Here is an 18744-nt window from a genome sequence, read left to right as displayed (position 1 = left end):
AACGACTTCAGGCTTTTGGTGGACTTGAAGGACGCGTATCTCCAGATACCCGTTCATCAATCCTCCAGGAAGTGCCTCCGCTTCATCCTCGACGGGACAGTGTATCAATTCAGGGCACTTTGCTTCGGTCTCTCAACCGCCCCACAGGCGTTCACGCGAGTGTTCACTCTGGTGTCTGCTTGGGCCCACTCATCAGGGATACGTCTTTTGAGGTATGAGGTATCTCGACGACTGGTTAGTCCTGGCGAGCTCCTGTTCGCAGTTGCTATGGGACAGGGATCGGCTCCTCGAGTTCTGCCGCAATCTGGGGATCGTGGTGAACTTCGAGAAGTCAGATCTCAAGGCCAAGCAGAGGATGAAGTACCTGGGTATGCTGATTGATATGGTAGCAGGGTGAGTCTTCCCCGCAGACTCGCGGATCAGCAGATTCAGGGAGGCAGCCTATCAGTTCCTGTCTCGGCAGGAACAGCCAGCTGAACAGTGGCAAGTCGTGATCGGCCACCTGTCATCACTCGAGAAGTTAGTTCCTCACGGGCGTCTTCACCTGCGGTCTCTCCAGTGGAGACTAAAGGAGAGTTGGTCACAGGCAAGAGACCTGCCGTACTTCCCTGTGTCCCTCACAGAGGAGGTGAGGCAGGACCTAGCCTGGTGGCTGGACAACAGGAACCTCGTAAGAGGAGTGCCTCTCCGCACCCCCCCCAGAGATGTTGCTGTTTTCAGACGCGTCAACCGAGGGATGGGGCGCACACCTGGAGGAGTTGCTGGCTGCAGGCGTGTAGGATCGTCACGACAAGCACCTTCACATCAACGTCCTGGAGCTCAAGGCAGCATTTCTCGCTCTCCAAGAGTTCCAGGACCGTCTGATGGGACACTCGGTGGTGTTGATGTGCGACAACACCACAATAGTGGCATACATCAACAAACAAGGGGCCTAGTGTCCCTCCCGTTGCACCAGTTGACGTTGCAGGTGCACGAGTGGGCCGTGGCTCACTCAGTAGAGCTGTCAGCCCGCTACATTCCAGGCAAGAGGAATGTAGTAGCAGACAAGCTCAGCTGTCGGGATCAGGTGATAGGGACCAAATGGTCCCTACACCCAGACGTGGCAGAAAGGCTCTTCAACCTGTGGGGGCGTCCAGTCTTAGATCTGTTCGCCACCTGGCACAACAGGAAACTTCAGGTTTTCTACACGGCTGTGCCGGACCCATGGGCAGCTGCAGAGGACGCTCTTCAACACCCGTGGGACAACCTCTTCGTTTACGCCTTTCCCCCGTTCTGCCTGATTTGCAAGGTGATCAGCCGAGTGCTGGTCACCCCGAATCTCAAGATTGATCCTGGTGGCTCCCAAATGGCCTCAGGCCATTTGGTACCCGGACCTGCTGGCTCTGCTTGCAGAAGCACCGAGAGAGATTCCCCAGCACCGAGAGAGATTCCCCCTTGGCACAACCTTCTCGTCCAGCCACACGTGGAGCGGTAGCACCAGTCAGTCCAGTCCCTTTGTCTTCACGGCTGGCTGTTATCCACCATCTCTTGCGAGCGAGAGGCTTTTCTCGCCGAGCAGCAACAGAAATGGCTGGGTACATCAGATAGTCCTCTGCAGCTGTGTGCCAGGGAAAGTGGGCCGTCTTGTGTGGTTGGTGTCGTAGATGGGGTCTATCTCCTCTCAGAGCCACTCTTCAGCAGGTAGCGGATTTCCTCGTTTTTCTTCGCCGAGAGAAGCTCCTCTCCGTCCCCACAGTCAAAGGATACAGGGCCGCCTTGGCTCTAGTCCTAAAACTAAGGGGAGTGGATATCTCGAACTCGTTCGAGATCTCCTTGCTATTGAGAAGCTTCGAGAGGTTTTGCCCACCCAGGGAACTCAGGCCCCCGGGGTGAGATGTGACTCTCGTCCTTAGGAGTCTGACTCGAAGCCCCTTCGAGCCACTCCAAGAGTCATCAGACGGATCTGACCCTCAAGACTCTCTTCTTGCTGGCCCTGGCATCGACGAAGAGAGTAGGGGAACTTCATGGTCTTTCCTTCGACGTCAAGCATACCAGGGGATGAGGATCTGTGACGCTCGATTTTGTCCCGAACTTCGTAGCGAAGACTCAGAATCCTTTGGTCCCTGACGACCGGTTTGAGTCATTCACGATCCCCTCTCTATTGGACTTCACCGACAACGATGCGGATGAGATGCTGCTTTGTCCTGTGAGAGCGCTACGGCGCTATCTGAAGAGAACTCGGACACCTCATCCTGAGTGTCGACGCCTCTTCGTTAGCACCGGGGTGTGACCAGAAAGAAGTATCCAAGAACACACTTTCTTTCTGGCTGTGTGAGGTGATCAGGAGGGCGTGTGAAGCTGATGGTAGCGATGACATCCCTACCCTTTATCCGAGAGCTCACGAAGTCAGAGGCATTGGTCCTTTCCTTGCGTTCCCCAAGAACTTCTCCTTGGCGCAGGTCCTGAAGGCGGGGGTCTGGACCAACCAGACCACCTTCACCTCCTTCTACCTTCGGGATATAGCCCACAGGTCCTTGGACACTTTTTCCTTGGGACCCGTGGTGGCTGCTCAGCAGGTTGTGTAGCTTACCCAGCACCCGAGCGGACAGAACAGCATCGCATCCTTGTGTGACTGCATGAATGGATGAGTGAATGAGAGTGTGACTGGCTTCTCTTCCCCATCTTTTTCTCCCCCTCTACCTGTGGGCAGAGGGATGCAGTCGTCACTACGCTGGAACAGGAGACCGATGTAGGTAAGCTACTCGACTGAGCTCCATCCTATCCCTTTCATTAGGGATGGGAGTGATTATCCACCACTTCCCCCAAAAAGGGGGGGGAGTGGAAGCCAATAAGAGACAAACCCATGAGTTCATATTGCCTCTTGCAATAGGAACAAGTTCTTGCTTGCTAGTTTTAAGAGGTACGCTGGCCTCCCTCTTATTACTTGGGTCCAGAGGTCTGACCATTGATCCTGCGGTACATACCCTGATCAATTGGGCAGAGGCTAGGATCCCTCCCTCTGCTCTTACGACCAGGGAGGGAACCAAGGTTGGACGAACAGCAGTCTGTTCATTGACTCAGATTCCACCCACCAAGAAGTGAGTCTTCCTATTGTAAAGAGCCGATGGTTTGGTCACAGGCAAGAGACCCGCCGTACTTCCCCGTGTCCCTCACGGAGGAGGTGAGGCAGGACCTAGCCTGGTGGCTGGACAACAGGAACCTCGTAAGAGGAGTGCCTCTCCGCACTCCCCCCCGCAGAGATGTTGCTGTTTTCAGACGCGTCAACCGAGGGATGGGGCGCACACCTGGAGGAGTTGCTGGCTGCAGGCGTGTGGGATCGTCACGACAAGCACCTTCACATCAACGTCCTGGAGCTCAAGGCAGCGTTTCTTGCTCTCCAAGAGTTCCAGGACCGTCTGATGGGATACTCGGTGGTGTTGATGTGCGACAACACCACAGTAGTGGCATACATCAACAAACAAGAGGGCCTAGTGTCCCTCCCGTTGCATCAGTTGACGTTGCAGGTGCACGAGTGGGCCGTGGCTTACTCAGTAGAGCTGTCAGCCCGCTACATTCCAGGCAAGAGGAATGTAGTAGCAGACAAGCTCAGCTGTCGGGATCAGGTGATAGGGACCAAATGGTCCCTACACCCAGACGTGGCGGAAAGGCTCTTCAACCTGTGGGGGCGTCCAGTCGTAGATCTGATCGCCACCTGGCACAACAGGAAACTTCAGGTTTTCTACACGGCTGTGCCGGACCCATGGGCAGCTGCAGAGGACGCTCTTCAACACCCGTGGGACAACCTCTTCGTTTACGCCTTTCCCCCGTTCTGCCTGATTCGCAAGGTGATCAGCCGAGTGCTGGTCACCCCAAATCTCAAGATGATCCTGGTGGCTCCCAAATAGGCCATTTAGTATCCGGACCCGCTGGCTCTGCTTGCAGAAGCACAGAGAGAGATTCCCCCTTGGCACAACCTTCTTGTCCAGCCACACGTGGAGCGATAGCACCAGTCAGTCCAGTCCCTTTGTCTTCACGGCTGGCTGTTACACCATCTCTTGCGAGCGAGAGGCTTTTCTCGCCGAGCAGCAACAGAGATGGCTGGGTACATCAGATAGTTCTCTGCAGCTGTGTACCAGGGAAAGTGGGCCGTCTTGTGTGGTTAGTTTCGTAGATGGGGTCTATCTCCTCTCAGAGCCACTCTTCAGCAGGTAGCGGATTTCCTCGTTTTTCTTCGCCGAGAGAAGCTCCTCTCCGTCCTCACAGACAAAGGATACAGGGCCGCCTTGGCTCTAGTCCTAAAACTAAGGGGAGTGGATATCTCGAACTCGTTCGAGATCTCCTTGGTATTGAGAAGCTTCGAGAGGTCTTGCCCACCCAGGGAACTCAGGCCCCCTGAGTGGGATGTGACTCTCGTCCTTAGGAGTCTGACTCGAAGCCCCTTCGAGCCACTCCACGAGTCATCAGACAGGGATCTGACCCTCAAGACTCTCTTCTTGCTGGCCCTGGCATCGACGAAGAGAGTAGGGGAACTTCATGGTCTTTCCTTCGACGTCAAGCATACCAGGGGATGAGGATCTGTGACGCTCGATTTTGTCCCGAACTTCGTAGCGAAGACTCAGAATCCTTTGGTCCCTGACGACCGGTTTGAGTCATTCACGATCCCCTCTCTATTGGACTTCACCGACAACGATGCGGATGAGATGCTGCTTTGTCCTGTGAGAGCGCTACGGCGCTATCTGAAGAGAACTCGGCACCTCAGGCCTGAGTGTCGACGCCTCTTCGTTAGCACCGGGGTGACCAAGAAAGAAGTATCCAAGAACACTCTTTCTTTCTGGCTGTGTGAGGTGATCAGGAGGGCGTGTGAAGCTGATGGTAGCGATGACATCCCTACCCTTTGTCCGAAAGCCCACGAAGTCAGAGGCATTGGTCCTTTTCTTGCGTTCCCCAAGAACTTCTCCTTGGCGCAGGTCCTGAAGGCGGGGGTCTGAACCAACCAGACCACCTTCACCTCCTTCTACCTTCGGGATATAGCCCACAGGTCCTTGGACACTTTTTCCTTGGGACCCGTGGTGGCTGCTCAGCAGGTTGTGTAGCTTACCCAGCACCCGAGCGGACAGAACAGCATCGCATCCTTGTGTGACTGCATGAATGGATGAGTGAATGAGAGTGTGACTGGCTTCTCTTCCCCATCTTTTTCTCCCCCTCTACCTGTGGGCAGAGGGATGCGGTCGTCACTACGCTGGAACAGGAGACTGATGTAGGTAAGCTACTCGACTGAGCTCCATCCTATCCCTTTCATTAGGGTTAGGAGCGATTATCCACCACTTCCCCCAACAAGGGGGGGGAGTGGAAGCCAACAAGAGACAAACCCATGAGTTCATATTGCCTCTTGCAATAGGAACAAGTTCTTGCTTGCTAGTTTTAAGAGGTACGCTGGCCTCCCTCTTATTACTTGGGTCCAGAGGTCTGACCATTGATCCTGCGGTACATACCCCGATCAATTGGGCAGAGGCTAGGATCCCTCCCTCTGCTCTTACGACCAGGGAGGGAACCAAGGTTGGACGAACACCAGTCTGTTCATTGACTCAGATTCCACTTACCAAGAAGTGAGTCTTCCTATTGTAAAGGGCTGATGGTTGGTATTACGTATCGGAACAAATAACAATTTGTCGAAAATTGTATTTTTCCTAACTATACAAACATGAGGTCCTTTACACATAGTCCCACCTCATGCCACCCCTCACTCTGTTTTTCCTGGGCCTAAAGCAAAGTGATTCTTCACCTCCCAGTCGTGCGGTGCGCTGACTGTCAGACAAGCAGTTAACTACCGAACTCCCTTGTTCGAAGCTTATGACCGGTTCCAGCTGCCGCAAGTTACATTCCTATCATTAAAGGACCTCAGGTTTGTATAATTAGGAAAAATACAATTTTCGACAAATTGTTATATTATTAAATCATTATCAAGAGACATTAATATATCCCTCTCTACTGTTTATAGCATAAACTCCTGGAGGTATTCCTGTGAGAGTCTGCTTCTTAGACGATTTTTTATGAATTTCAAGGTAGAAAAACTTCTCTCACAGGAAACTTGAGTAACTGACAAGGTCAGGAGATACTTGTAAGCTAGACCAATTATATGATAGGCATCAGTTAACAAGTTGTACCTACTGGAGTATCTGGTAACAGCAGACTGGAGAATTCTTACATGATGAACATTTCGTAGCAATTGTCTCATAACTGTCTTCATTTAATTAAGACTCGTGTTCATCCTGTTCTTCAGCTGATCAAAATTTCTTGGGTCTAGAAACAATAAATTGTTGTAAAGAGTCCCACGAGAAAGAAATAGATCACTGAGGCTCTGTGTGACTTTGTCCAATATTGGATTATATACCTCAACTCCATAAGCCATCTTTGCGTTATTCAGCCTTTCATCATAATCCTTCTCGCCAGGCATCGTTTTCTTCTTTCTAACTTTTCAGTGGCAATTCTGTCTGCACCTCCAACTCCAAATCTGCGTTCTCTTCATCTTCTAGCTGTTCATTAGCCCAACAAACAAAATTATCTGCAGCCACCTTAATACCTCCAAAATCTCTGTTTATTTTATCCAGACTCTCTTTAGTAGTAGTAACCATTCTTTACGCAGAGAGAATATCCATTCTGTTTGTTTGCAAATATTTCGAAAGGGGAGTAGTCTGCTGAAATATACGATAAAATGTTTGAGTAGTCAGTATGGTTTCATATTTGAGTAGTGATTCAATGTATGCTTTGGCTTTGCTGCGAACATCTGATTTCATATTGTCATGTTCTTGTATGGTAGCCAAAGTTAGCAGAACATTTGTGTATAGGGCATTATCAGGCTTGCCAATGTTTCCAAATATTTTTTTTAAAGCATTATCTTTAGCCCACCAGTGAGTTTCTCCGATAGGAGAGAGGCGTTGATGGCGAGAACTTTTGTTTTCACTCACCCAAATAATTATTCACTTATAAGATTCTCTTATAAAGACTGCAATATCATTCCCTACTGAATAGTGTTTTTTTTTTTATTGTATTGATCTTTATTTTATATTTATGTGTGTGTGTATAATCATAGAATTCTGACACTGTTGCCCAACCAGTTAGCAATAATGAAATGGAAAAGGTGGCATATTGTATACTGGCTGATGGTTAATGAACGATAGCTTACAGAAAATGTTTATAGGGACATTTCAAGATTACCCTCTTGCAACGGCTGCATTAAGGTGTGCTGGCGATGAGATTCATGTCCCGCCTCTCTCTCTCTCTCTCTCTCTCTCTCTCTCTCTCTCTCTCTCTCTCTCTCTCTCTCTCTCTCTCTCTCTCTCTGTTTTTTATCCAATTCCATTCTCTTTGTTCCCTCATTCTTCAGATTTTAAAGTTTTCTTTCTAACTTTTTTAAAATTTTTAATTTTAATTTTATTTATTTATTTATTTATTATTATTTTATTTTATTTTTTTTTACTATAGACTGGCCCACAGGCCCCTTTTAACCACCGGCCCAAGGGGAAAAGTCCCCTTTCTCATATATATATATATATATATATATATATATATATATATATATATATATATCTTTCTATATATATATCTATATCTATATATCTATATCTATATATCCATATATATCTATATATATCTATATCTATATATACAGTAGTACCTCGAGATACGAAATTAATCTGTCCCGAGGCGCCCTTCGTATCATGAGGTTTTCTCATCTTGGACCACATTTTACATGTAAAATGGCTAATCCGTTCCAAGCCCTCCAAAAACACCCCAGTAAATTTCATAATAAAGCTAAATTGACCTATAAACAATGAAATACTACAACAATTTGGACCATTCAATACCACATTAGTAACAAAATGCAAAATAACCTGTAAATAAAGTGTGTTAGTGTACATGGTATACAAGAAATACTGTATGTAAAATGTGGAAGCTTACCTTTCAAGTGAGGCTATCTCCAAAAGTGGCGACAGAGGAGGACAAACGGCAGATACGTACACTTAACTTTATGAAACATAAAAAAATGTCAGAAAAACAAACTAAACTTTACAAAACACATTAACAAAACTGTAACACTTAACTTTACAAAAAACTTAAAATAAAATTTAATTTGTCTTTTTTGGATTTTTACATTTCTTTTTACTTTTTTATACTTTACGTAATTTCAATTTTTTCACCACTGTATGGATGCCAGTCCGTTTACGGAATTTTTCGAAGCACCCATGAGAAGCCTTGAACTCTGGGGTTGCCGTTGATGTCCCCTCTCCGCCGTCGTCTTCGGCTTGGGCAATCAAATCGCTGAAAATAGCGCTGGCCTTCTGGCAGATTGCCGTCTTGGTTATCGTATCGCCATCGATTTCTTTGTCCTCAATCCATACAAGAAGCAGCCTTTCCATTTCATTATGCACATGGCTCCTCTTGTTGGACAAAATAGTCACACCCTTGGAAGGTGTAGCTGCTCTGATGGCTTCCTTCTGCTTAAGGATGGTGCCTATCTTCGACGGATTTTGGCCGTATTCCTTAGCGTTCACACTCAACCGCAAGACAGCTTCATACTTTTTTATTATCTCCATTTTTGTCTCCATAGAAAGCATTCTCTTCTTTCTGTGAACTTCAGCAACTTTCTTGGGACCCATGATTATATTGTACGTAATTAAGTTATGTAGTACGTATACTAATTAGGTTCTCACACAACACAATATAGCACAAGGAAATCACTAATGAATTTATGTTACTAAACAAAATCATTGGACCGAACGAATGCCGCGTGCGTACGATAAAGATTCTTGTACGAAGTGGCCGAGTTAGGCACGCCACCACGTACGTATAAGATGCATGATGGGAGGGATGCTGTCCAATAGGAGAGAAGGATCTCATGGCGGTGACTAGCATCAGGAACCAATGGGAGAGCAGGAGGATGGTGGCGAGTCTACTAGAACTAAGATGGCGGTGCGCGGCGCAAGTTTCAAAATTGTTATCGGGTGAATCTCGGACTTTCAGAAACCTTTCGTTAAATTTTTCGCATTGGCTTTCGTATCTCGAGTTTTTCGTAAGTTGAGCCTTTTGTATCTCGAGGTACCACTGTATCTTTAAATATATATATCTATATATGTATATATATATGCCATATATGTATATATGATATAGATATATATATATTAATATATAATATATATTATATATATATATTATATATATATATATATATATATATATATATATATATATATATATATATATTATATACGATATGTATAATATTATATTATATATATATTATTATATTATATATCATATATATATATATTTCTATGTATATATATATATTTATATTTATTATATATATATAATATAATATATATAATAATATATTATATATTATATATATATTATTTATTAATATAATAATATATATAGTTATATATTATATATATATTATATATATATTATATTATATATAATATTTAATATATATATATTTATTATATATATAATATATATATAATATAACTTATATAATTATATATAAATATATATTACAAAAAATTATAAAATAGATATAGAAATTATCTTATATTTAAATATTATTATATATAATATATTATATAATATATTTATATATATTTATATGATATATATATAGATATAATATATATATAATATTTATATAATATATATATTATTATATATATATATTATTAATTTATATATATTAAAATATAAAAATAAATATATAGATATAGACTATATATAATATATAATATACTATATATATATATTATGTATAATATATATATATATATATATATAAATTATTATATATATTATAATATATATATATTATATATATAGCTTATATTATAGATATATAGATATATAATATATATATATATCTATATAATTATATATATATATATAATATATATATATATATATAATAATATATAATAATATATTTAAATCTATTAAATAAATAATAATAATATAATATATAATATAATATAATTATTAGATAATAATAGATAATATATTGATATAGTAGATATAGATATAAATAAGAATTATATAATAGTAATATATACTTATATAGAATATATTATCGATATCTATCCTATCTTATATATATATATATATATAAATATAATATAGATATATAGATCTATATATATATGATCATAGATATTATATATAGAGATAGATAGCTATAGAATATATTACATATATATATATATAGATTATATATTAGCATATATATATATATAATATGTCTAGAATATATATCGAATGTTATATTATATATATGTCTATATATATATAGTAGATAAATATATGTTTAATAGTATCTATTGTATATAGTATATATATAATGTATATTATTATATATATATTTATAATATATTATTGAGAATATATATTATATATATTATATCTAGTATATATATATATATAATAATAATATAGGATTGTATATATACTATATATATTGTCTATATATATATTAGATATATATATATGTAATATATATATAGATATATTATGTTATATATATATATATTAAAGATTATAAAATATAATATATATAGATATAGATATTAATCTCTATATAGATGTTTATATTTAGATATATAGGATATATACATATATAGAATATTATCTATGTATATATATATGTATATGTAATATATATATTAATATTTATATATAGAATATATTTATATATATATCTATATATTATATTTATTAATGTATAATAAAAATGTTCTATCTAGATATAGATAATTTAGCTATCATACTTATTAATAATTTATAATAATAGATATATATCTATATATATATTGTAATATATATATATTTATTTAAATATGATATATTATATAAGATATATTAATGAGATATAAAATATAAAATCTATTATATATTGCTATATAGAGATATATTAATAGAGATATCTATAATCTATTATATATAGATATATATATATTATTATATACTATATATATATATAATAACATATAATATATATAGATATATATATATACAGAGTATATATAGATTAATAATAATACTGTATAGATATATTAATATATTAATAAAATATATATATTATATTATATATATAAATATATATTATATCTATATTCATATTATAATATAGATTTATTAGTATATATATATATTATCATATCTAGATATAGCTAATAATATACTTAGATAGTATTCTATATATATATATATAGATATCTATATATATATCTATATAATGATAATCTATATATATATAGATAAATATCTATAATATATATAATTATCATATTATATATATATATATATATATATATAATTAGATATATATAATCTATATCTATATCTAATAGATTAGTATTAATATATATATATATTATAATCTAAATATCTATATAGATTAATATATAAATATATTATTATAATCTATATATATAATATATTATAAATAGATATCAGTATATATTAATCTTTATGATAGATATATATATATATATAATCTATATATATATATTAATATTATATATGTATGATTATTATATATCTATAGATAATATATATTTATATATGCTATATATAATCTAATATATATATAATATAATTATAGATAATATATATTATAAATCTATATATATATATATATATATATTTAGAGAATTGTATATATAAATATAATTATATATATATATATCTTATTATCATATATATATATAATATATAATCCTAAAGTTGTTTTTGTTGATATAGTATCTATATTTATATATATATAATATATCTACAATATATATATATGGATATATAGAGAGATATATATAGATATCTATATATATATATTATAGGTGTTAGTTATTATATTATATATTATGATATATAATAAATATATATTAATATATTCTATAGATAGATCTATAAGATAGATATCTATATATATATCTATAGAAGAGAGAGAATATAATATATTATAGTCTATATAGAGATATATCCTAATATATATAGATCATATATATATACTATATATCTATAGATTATTATAGTATAATAGATTATGTCTATATATATATATATATATATGATCTATCATATATATATAAATATATATATCTATAAATATATATATAATCTATATAGATAGATATAATAGTTTCGATTATATAAATATATAAAGATATATATATATCTATATTATTATATATATATATATCTATATATCTATAGATTATATATATATATATCTATATCTATATATAATATATTTATTATAATATATATAAAATATATCTAATATATTATATATCTATATAGTTATATATATATATTATATATATATAATATATATATATACTATATCTTATTATATATATAATATAATAAGATATCTATATATAATATATATCTTATATTAATATATAAATAAACTATATATTATATAGTATTATCTATATATATATACCCTATATATATCATATATATATTCTATATATATATAATATATCTTATAAATATATATATCTATAGATAATATATATTAGTCTTATATTATATATATCTAATATATATGTATATATATATATCTATTATCTATTTATTATAATATCCCTATATCTATATAATATAAATAAAAATTTTTATATATGTATAGATAGATAGATATCTGGATAAATATATATAATATGTAATTTATATATTATATGTAAGGTTTAAATATATATGTATAAAATAATAATATTATATATAATCCTATTATAATACCATACTATAAAATTTATACATTATAACATAATTATATATATAGTATATATATACATAGGGGTGGGGCTTGGCATTTCCATTTCGATTCTAATTACAAATACAATGAGCTAAAAAATTCCCCCTCAGTACATATATGAAAATATATCAATTCCGAGGTAGAGCGAATTAGATATTAAAGGACATCTGTAGCTCGAATGATTTATATGAATCACGGTGATGTGATAAATATTCATAATAAGGCTGCGTGGGTCAAACGCTCGAATCGGCTAGCATAGTGGAGGGGGTTCCATATCCATTCTAATTACAAATACAACAAGATCGACGTTGATTTGAAATGGTCAGAATCGATATAAACCTTTAGCCTCTCTTGATAGCCGTTTCGGTAGCGTCACTGTCCGATCCTGATTTCGTTCCCCGTCTAACTGGACAGTGGTTCGATCCCATGGGGGTACGAAATTATTATCAACTAAGAAATTCCCCCTCGGTACATATATGAAAATATATCAATTCCGAGGTAGAGCGAATTAGATATTAAAGGACATTTGTAGCTCAAATGATTTATATGAATCACAGTGATGTGATAAAATTCATATCTATATATTATATATATATATATATATATATATATATATATATATATATATATATATATACATATATATACATACAGTAGTACCTTGAGATACAAAATTAATCCGTTCTGAGGCGCCTTTCTTATCATGAGGTTTTCGTATCTTGCACCACATTTTACATGTAAAATGGCTAATCCGTTCCAAGCCCTCCAAAAACACCCCAGTAACTTTCATAATAAAAGTAAATTGACCTATAAACAATGAAATACTACAACAATTTGGACCATTCAATACGTAACTTAATGATAAAAATGCAAAACCTGTAAATAAAGTGTATATTAGTGTACAAGAAATATTACTGTAACGTAAAATGTGGAAGCTTACCTTTCGAGTGAGGCTATCTCCGAAAGTGGCGGCAGAGGAGGAGGACGACAAACTGCAGATACGTACACTTAACTTTATGAAACACATAAAATAATGTCAGAAAAACAAACTAAACTTTACAAAACACATTAACAAAATGTAACACTTAACTTTACAAAAAACTTAAAATAAAATTTATTTTGTCTTTTTTTGATTTTTACATTTCTTTTTACTTTTTTATACTTTACGTAATTTCAATTTCTTCACCACTGTATGGATGCCAGTCCGTTTACGGAATTTTTCGAAGCACCCATGAGAAGCCTTGAACTCTGGGGTTGCCGTTGATGTCCCTTCTCCGCTGTCGTCTTCGGCTTGGGCAATCAAATCGCCGAAAATAGCGCTGGCCTTCTGGCAGATTGCCGTCTTGGTTATCGTATCGCCATCGATTTCTTTGTCCTAAATCCATACAAGAAGCAGCCTTTCCATTTCATTATGCACATGGCTCCTCTTGTTGGACAAAATAGTCACGCCCTTGGAAGGTGTAGCTGCTTTGATGGCTTCCTTCTGCTTAAGGATGGTGCCTATCGTCGATGGATTTTGGCCGTATTCCTTAGCGTTCACACTCAACCGCAAGCCACCTTCATACTTTTTTATTATATCCATCTTTGTCTCCATAGAAAGCATTCTCTTCTTTCTGTGAACTTCAGCAACTTTCTTGGGACCCATGACTATATGTACTGTACGTAATTAAGTTACGTATGTAGTACGTATACTAATTAGGTTCTCACAACACGATAAAGTAGCACAACGAAATCACTAATGAATTTACGATACTAAACGAAATCGTTGGACCGAACGAATGCTGCATTCGTACGATAAAGATTTTGGTACGAGGTGGCCGGGGTAGGGACGCCACCACGTACGTACGTATAAGATGCATGATGGGAGGGATGCTGTCCAATAGGAGAGAAGGATCTCATGGCTTGGCTAGCATCAGGAACCAATGGGAGAGCAAGAGGATGGTGGCGAGTCTACTAGAACTAAGATGGCGGCGCGTGGCGCGAGTTTCAAAATTGTTATCGGGTGAATCTCGGACTTTCAGAAACCTTTCGTATCTCGAGTTTTTCGTAAGTTGAGCCTTTCGTATATCAAGGTACCACTATATATATATATATATATATATATATATATATATATATATATATATATACATATATATACATATATATATATATATATTATATATATATATATATATTATATATATATATATATATATATATATATATATATATATATATATATAATGTATCTCCATTAAGTAAAGATAGAATAAAGAATAGAAATGAATGGTTGGAAGGTTTTTTTTTATTGTTTGTTTGTGTATTATAGTTAATGATTAATTAATAATTATTTGAAATGAGTACATACTGATTATTTATACATTTTATTGGCATATTCTAAGCTTTTAGCTTCTTAAGTTTACATGTCAGAATCATAGACTAGGCTACAGTAGAAACTGCTAACGTAGGCTAGGCTTCTTGCTAAGGGACATATGCTAAAGTCCTAATATATGCAGTAAAAATGGGGTTGAACATTACATGCAGTTGAATATTACTCAAGTATGTACAGTATTTTGCCTTTTTGGAGTCATATTTCTTTCGTCGGATCGGTGTCGTAACCCTAGAACATGTGTTGTAAGCCTGGAAATATAATTTACCGGGTTTTTTTTGTAGGGCTTGGAATGAATTAGGCAATATACGGGTAAAATGCGGTTCAAGATACGAAAAGCTCAGGTTACGAAGGCCGCCTCAGAATGGATTAATTTCGTATGTCGAGGTTCAAGCATAGTAATTTGTCTTGTAGTAAGAGGAAAAAATCTGTAAGTAAACTTTAGAATGGCAATCATTGCCTACCCAGGATGCCATATACAACTTTCAGTGGCACCCCATGTCCCGTCATTGCGACATTCCAGAAGGAAACGAATTTGACTACTTGGAGCTTCAAGGTTGCTGTGTCAGTGGTGCATTTACTGGGGAATCCAAGCATTTTGTTGAAGATTTCACTCAGTTCTATAGTCTGCTTGTCTCTTGTATGAAGTCCTCAGTGATTCAGGCAAGTGGCTCTGCTACAGGCCAAGGCAACTAGGATCGAGACTTAAATAGAATGATGTAAGAGGTTCATCAACTGTTCACTTTACAAACTCAGTCAGGGTTTCCTCAGCATATTGTCCTTGTAGAGTATGAGAAACCTACATGAAGGTGCTGTTTGGTTTAACCTGAGGTCATTCTGGGTTGGTGCATGTTCGTTTTAGGTTAAGCCAGCCTAGCTATGGTGCAGGCTGTTCCTCAAAGACAGCCCATGAAGGATTAGCACATAAGGCAAACCTTTGGTCTTCAAGATGGTAGTCTTTCCTCACATCGGAAAATAGCCATGGGAAACCTTAAGGTGATTTTCAGCCCTGTCATCAACAGTGATGTCTTAGGCAGGTGGCCAACAACTTTCATACCTCCTTGCAAGTAAACCATAAACTAGAAGTGTAGGGAGGCTTTGGATCAGCATTCTCGGACATGATTAATGGCTAGAAGGTAAACCAAGGCCAATTAAAGTTTTTCTAAGGATATACATAACCACAGCCAATTTAGACTTCACCAGAGGTTAGGGACAAGGAGACGAGATGACATGTCAACTCCTTTGACTTGCATAGTTCTACTCAACAGTAATTACAGTAGTTTAAGGATGTGTATTTCTTTTTACCGTTTGTGAAACCAATGCAAAATTAGTGTCAAAAGAAGAAATGGGTTTGAGCAGCAAGAGCATGAAATGTCCCTCAGAATACCTTTGAGCGGTTAAATAGGTGATTATAAATGCCTGTTACAGTATTTGAATTAATTTTTCAAAAGCCGCTAGTATGCCTAAGTAATTGCTGTTAGTATATTCAAGAAAAAGATATATGATGGTTCCAGTTAAGATTGAGCATTCACTTTGAAAATGTTTACTAAAATGCATTAAATCCTCCAAAGATGCAAGTGTTTTCAAAGCTGAACTTTGTCCAGTTATGAATAAGATGGATATTTTATGGAACCTGTGTATATGACATTAATTTTTAAACATTAATTCATGATTTAGTCATTACTTTATTGTAGTTTGCAATTGGTCATTAATAAATGTTTGTTTCCGATTTATAGCGTTTGCAGAAAGGTGGAGAAGCAGACGCCAAGCGCGCCGTCACGAAGATGACCAGAGTGGCAACGCAGAAGAAAACTGACTTACGTTGTCTTGAAATACATTTTATATTGTGCACTTAGAGAAGCCAGATCTTATATGTATGGAAAATCTGATAGGAAACAGAGGTGATCAGTGAAATTAATGAAAATTATTTAATTAGGTATATTCAGGTAATATATACAGTCTGTGACTTGATGCCTTGTACATAGTTATTTTTTTTACTGTAGTGGTTTTACAAGAACAGTGATGTTAGTATTAAATTATTTCAGCATATAATGTATGCACTGAGGAAATTTTTAGCCAATGTGCACATGAAAATGCTCATTATTTATAAGCTCTTTGACAATTATCACTTTATATGAGTGTTAGGAGAGTTGCCCACAAACACTGATGTCAAGAAGTTTGTTGTGATTTCATTTGATGGAAAAATTGTTTAACGTTACCTAAATTGAAATGAGACCATTTCCCCTTTAACACGTAAGTTGGGTATACGTACTTTTTGTTGCGTAAATGGAACTCCCTACCTTTGACACCAGTTTGTAAAATAAACAGAAAATTTTGGCTTTTGTAAAAAACAGAACAGTTGCTAAGAAGGGTTGTTCAGACTTTTCAAGCAAATTTTTTCTTACGGAATGATGTGTGTTATTTTTATAATGTAAAGAATAAATAAACACAGTTAATTGCTGATTTTTTGGTGCAATGTTCATATTGTGGAAATTCACAGAGTACCCAGGACAGTTAAAAATTACAGCAGATGTGTTTATTATTCTGCAAGTCATTACATTTTGGTTCTGTTTTGATGATACTGTTGATATTGTTGTTTTGAATTGTTTTTTACTTTTTGTGATACCCAAAAGCCGTTTCCCGATAAACTAGAGATTAACATTTGGAAAAATATTTGCTGTTCTAATTCATCTGTAAAATTTAATTGGAAGTCAATAAACAGAAGTGTATTTGGATTTTCATTTAAAAAATTATCCTTTAGGATTTTTATCATTGTAGTTCTGTAACAAAACTGAGTTGATATACAGGAGCAGGCTTAGACATATCCTCATGTACATAGTTCATTCTTTTAGGACATCATGTATCTCCTCATTCCAGTAATTGTTAATGGGTTTGGGTTTGATTATTATTTAACCCACGGTGGAAGAATGACACCTTGGTTATAGGAAATGCTTCTAAATGGCAGATGAGGATAATTGTAAAAGTATAATATATGTAGGAGATTTAAATGTTCTTTAGTATAGTTCCATTAGCACTATTTTCTGTTGTAGTGACATGAAAAAGCAAAAGTAGATTTGTTAACTGCCAAGTTGGTCTAAATTACATAACTTCTCCTGAGAGGTATTGCAGGGAGTAGGTCGTAATGTTTGAGTGAGGGCTGAAGGCACCGTACTTATTTGATCAAGTTACAAAATTGTCAGTCAGTCAGCAGAGAGAGAGTGTAGGTCTGTAAAAGGCAGCTTGCTTCTCATATTCTTCCATCTCCTCACATACAAAGAAGAAATCTGGAGCTCTGTTTGGAGAGAGTTAATTTAGCAGTAACTGATAGAGGGGAGCCATTCCAGTAGAGGGGAGAGCCAAGACTGATACAAAATACAGGACAAATGGTGAAGGAGCTTATTAGTTTAAGCTTATGAATGATAAATATTAATGTTTTCCAGGACGTGGTAGCTGGAGAAATGCAGCAAATCTTACTTCAGAAGGTACATCATGCCCAAGTGATGTAGGTGGCTCCTGAATCCATTACGAGTGATCATCTTGGAGTTTAGGATACTGTCAATTATATAACCAACAGTTTCCATTTGCC

At 36.3% G+C, this 18744-nt stretch overlaps 1 protein-coding gene across 1 annotated transcript in view; it reads left to right on the top strand.

Moving 5' to 3' along the window:
* Nucleotides 1-17887, top strand: part of LOC135225878 (DDB1- and CUL4-associated factor 6-like) — a 102951-nt gene extending 85064 nt beyond the window's left edge. The window contains 1 exon segment of the mRNA XM_064265441.1: nt 16895-17887. Within this exon segment, the coding sequence (XP_064121511.1) occupies nt 16895-16974 (80 nt within the window). The 3' untranslated portion in view covers nt 16975-17887.
* The last annotated feature ends 857 nt before the right edge of the window (nt 17888-18744 follow it).

The sequence above is a fragment of the Macrobrachium nipponense genome, chromosome 13, assembly GCF_015104395.2.
Source record: "Macrobrachium nipponense isolate FS-2020 chromosome 13, ASM1510439v2, whole genome shotgun sequence".
Lineage (NCBI taxonomy): Eukaryota > Metazoa > Arthropoda > Malacostraca > Decapoda > Palaemonidae > Macrobrachium > Macrobrachium nipponense.
The sequence above is the reverse complement of the archived record's forward strand: the minus strand, read 5'-3'. Positions and strand labels throughout refer to the sequence as shown.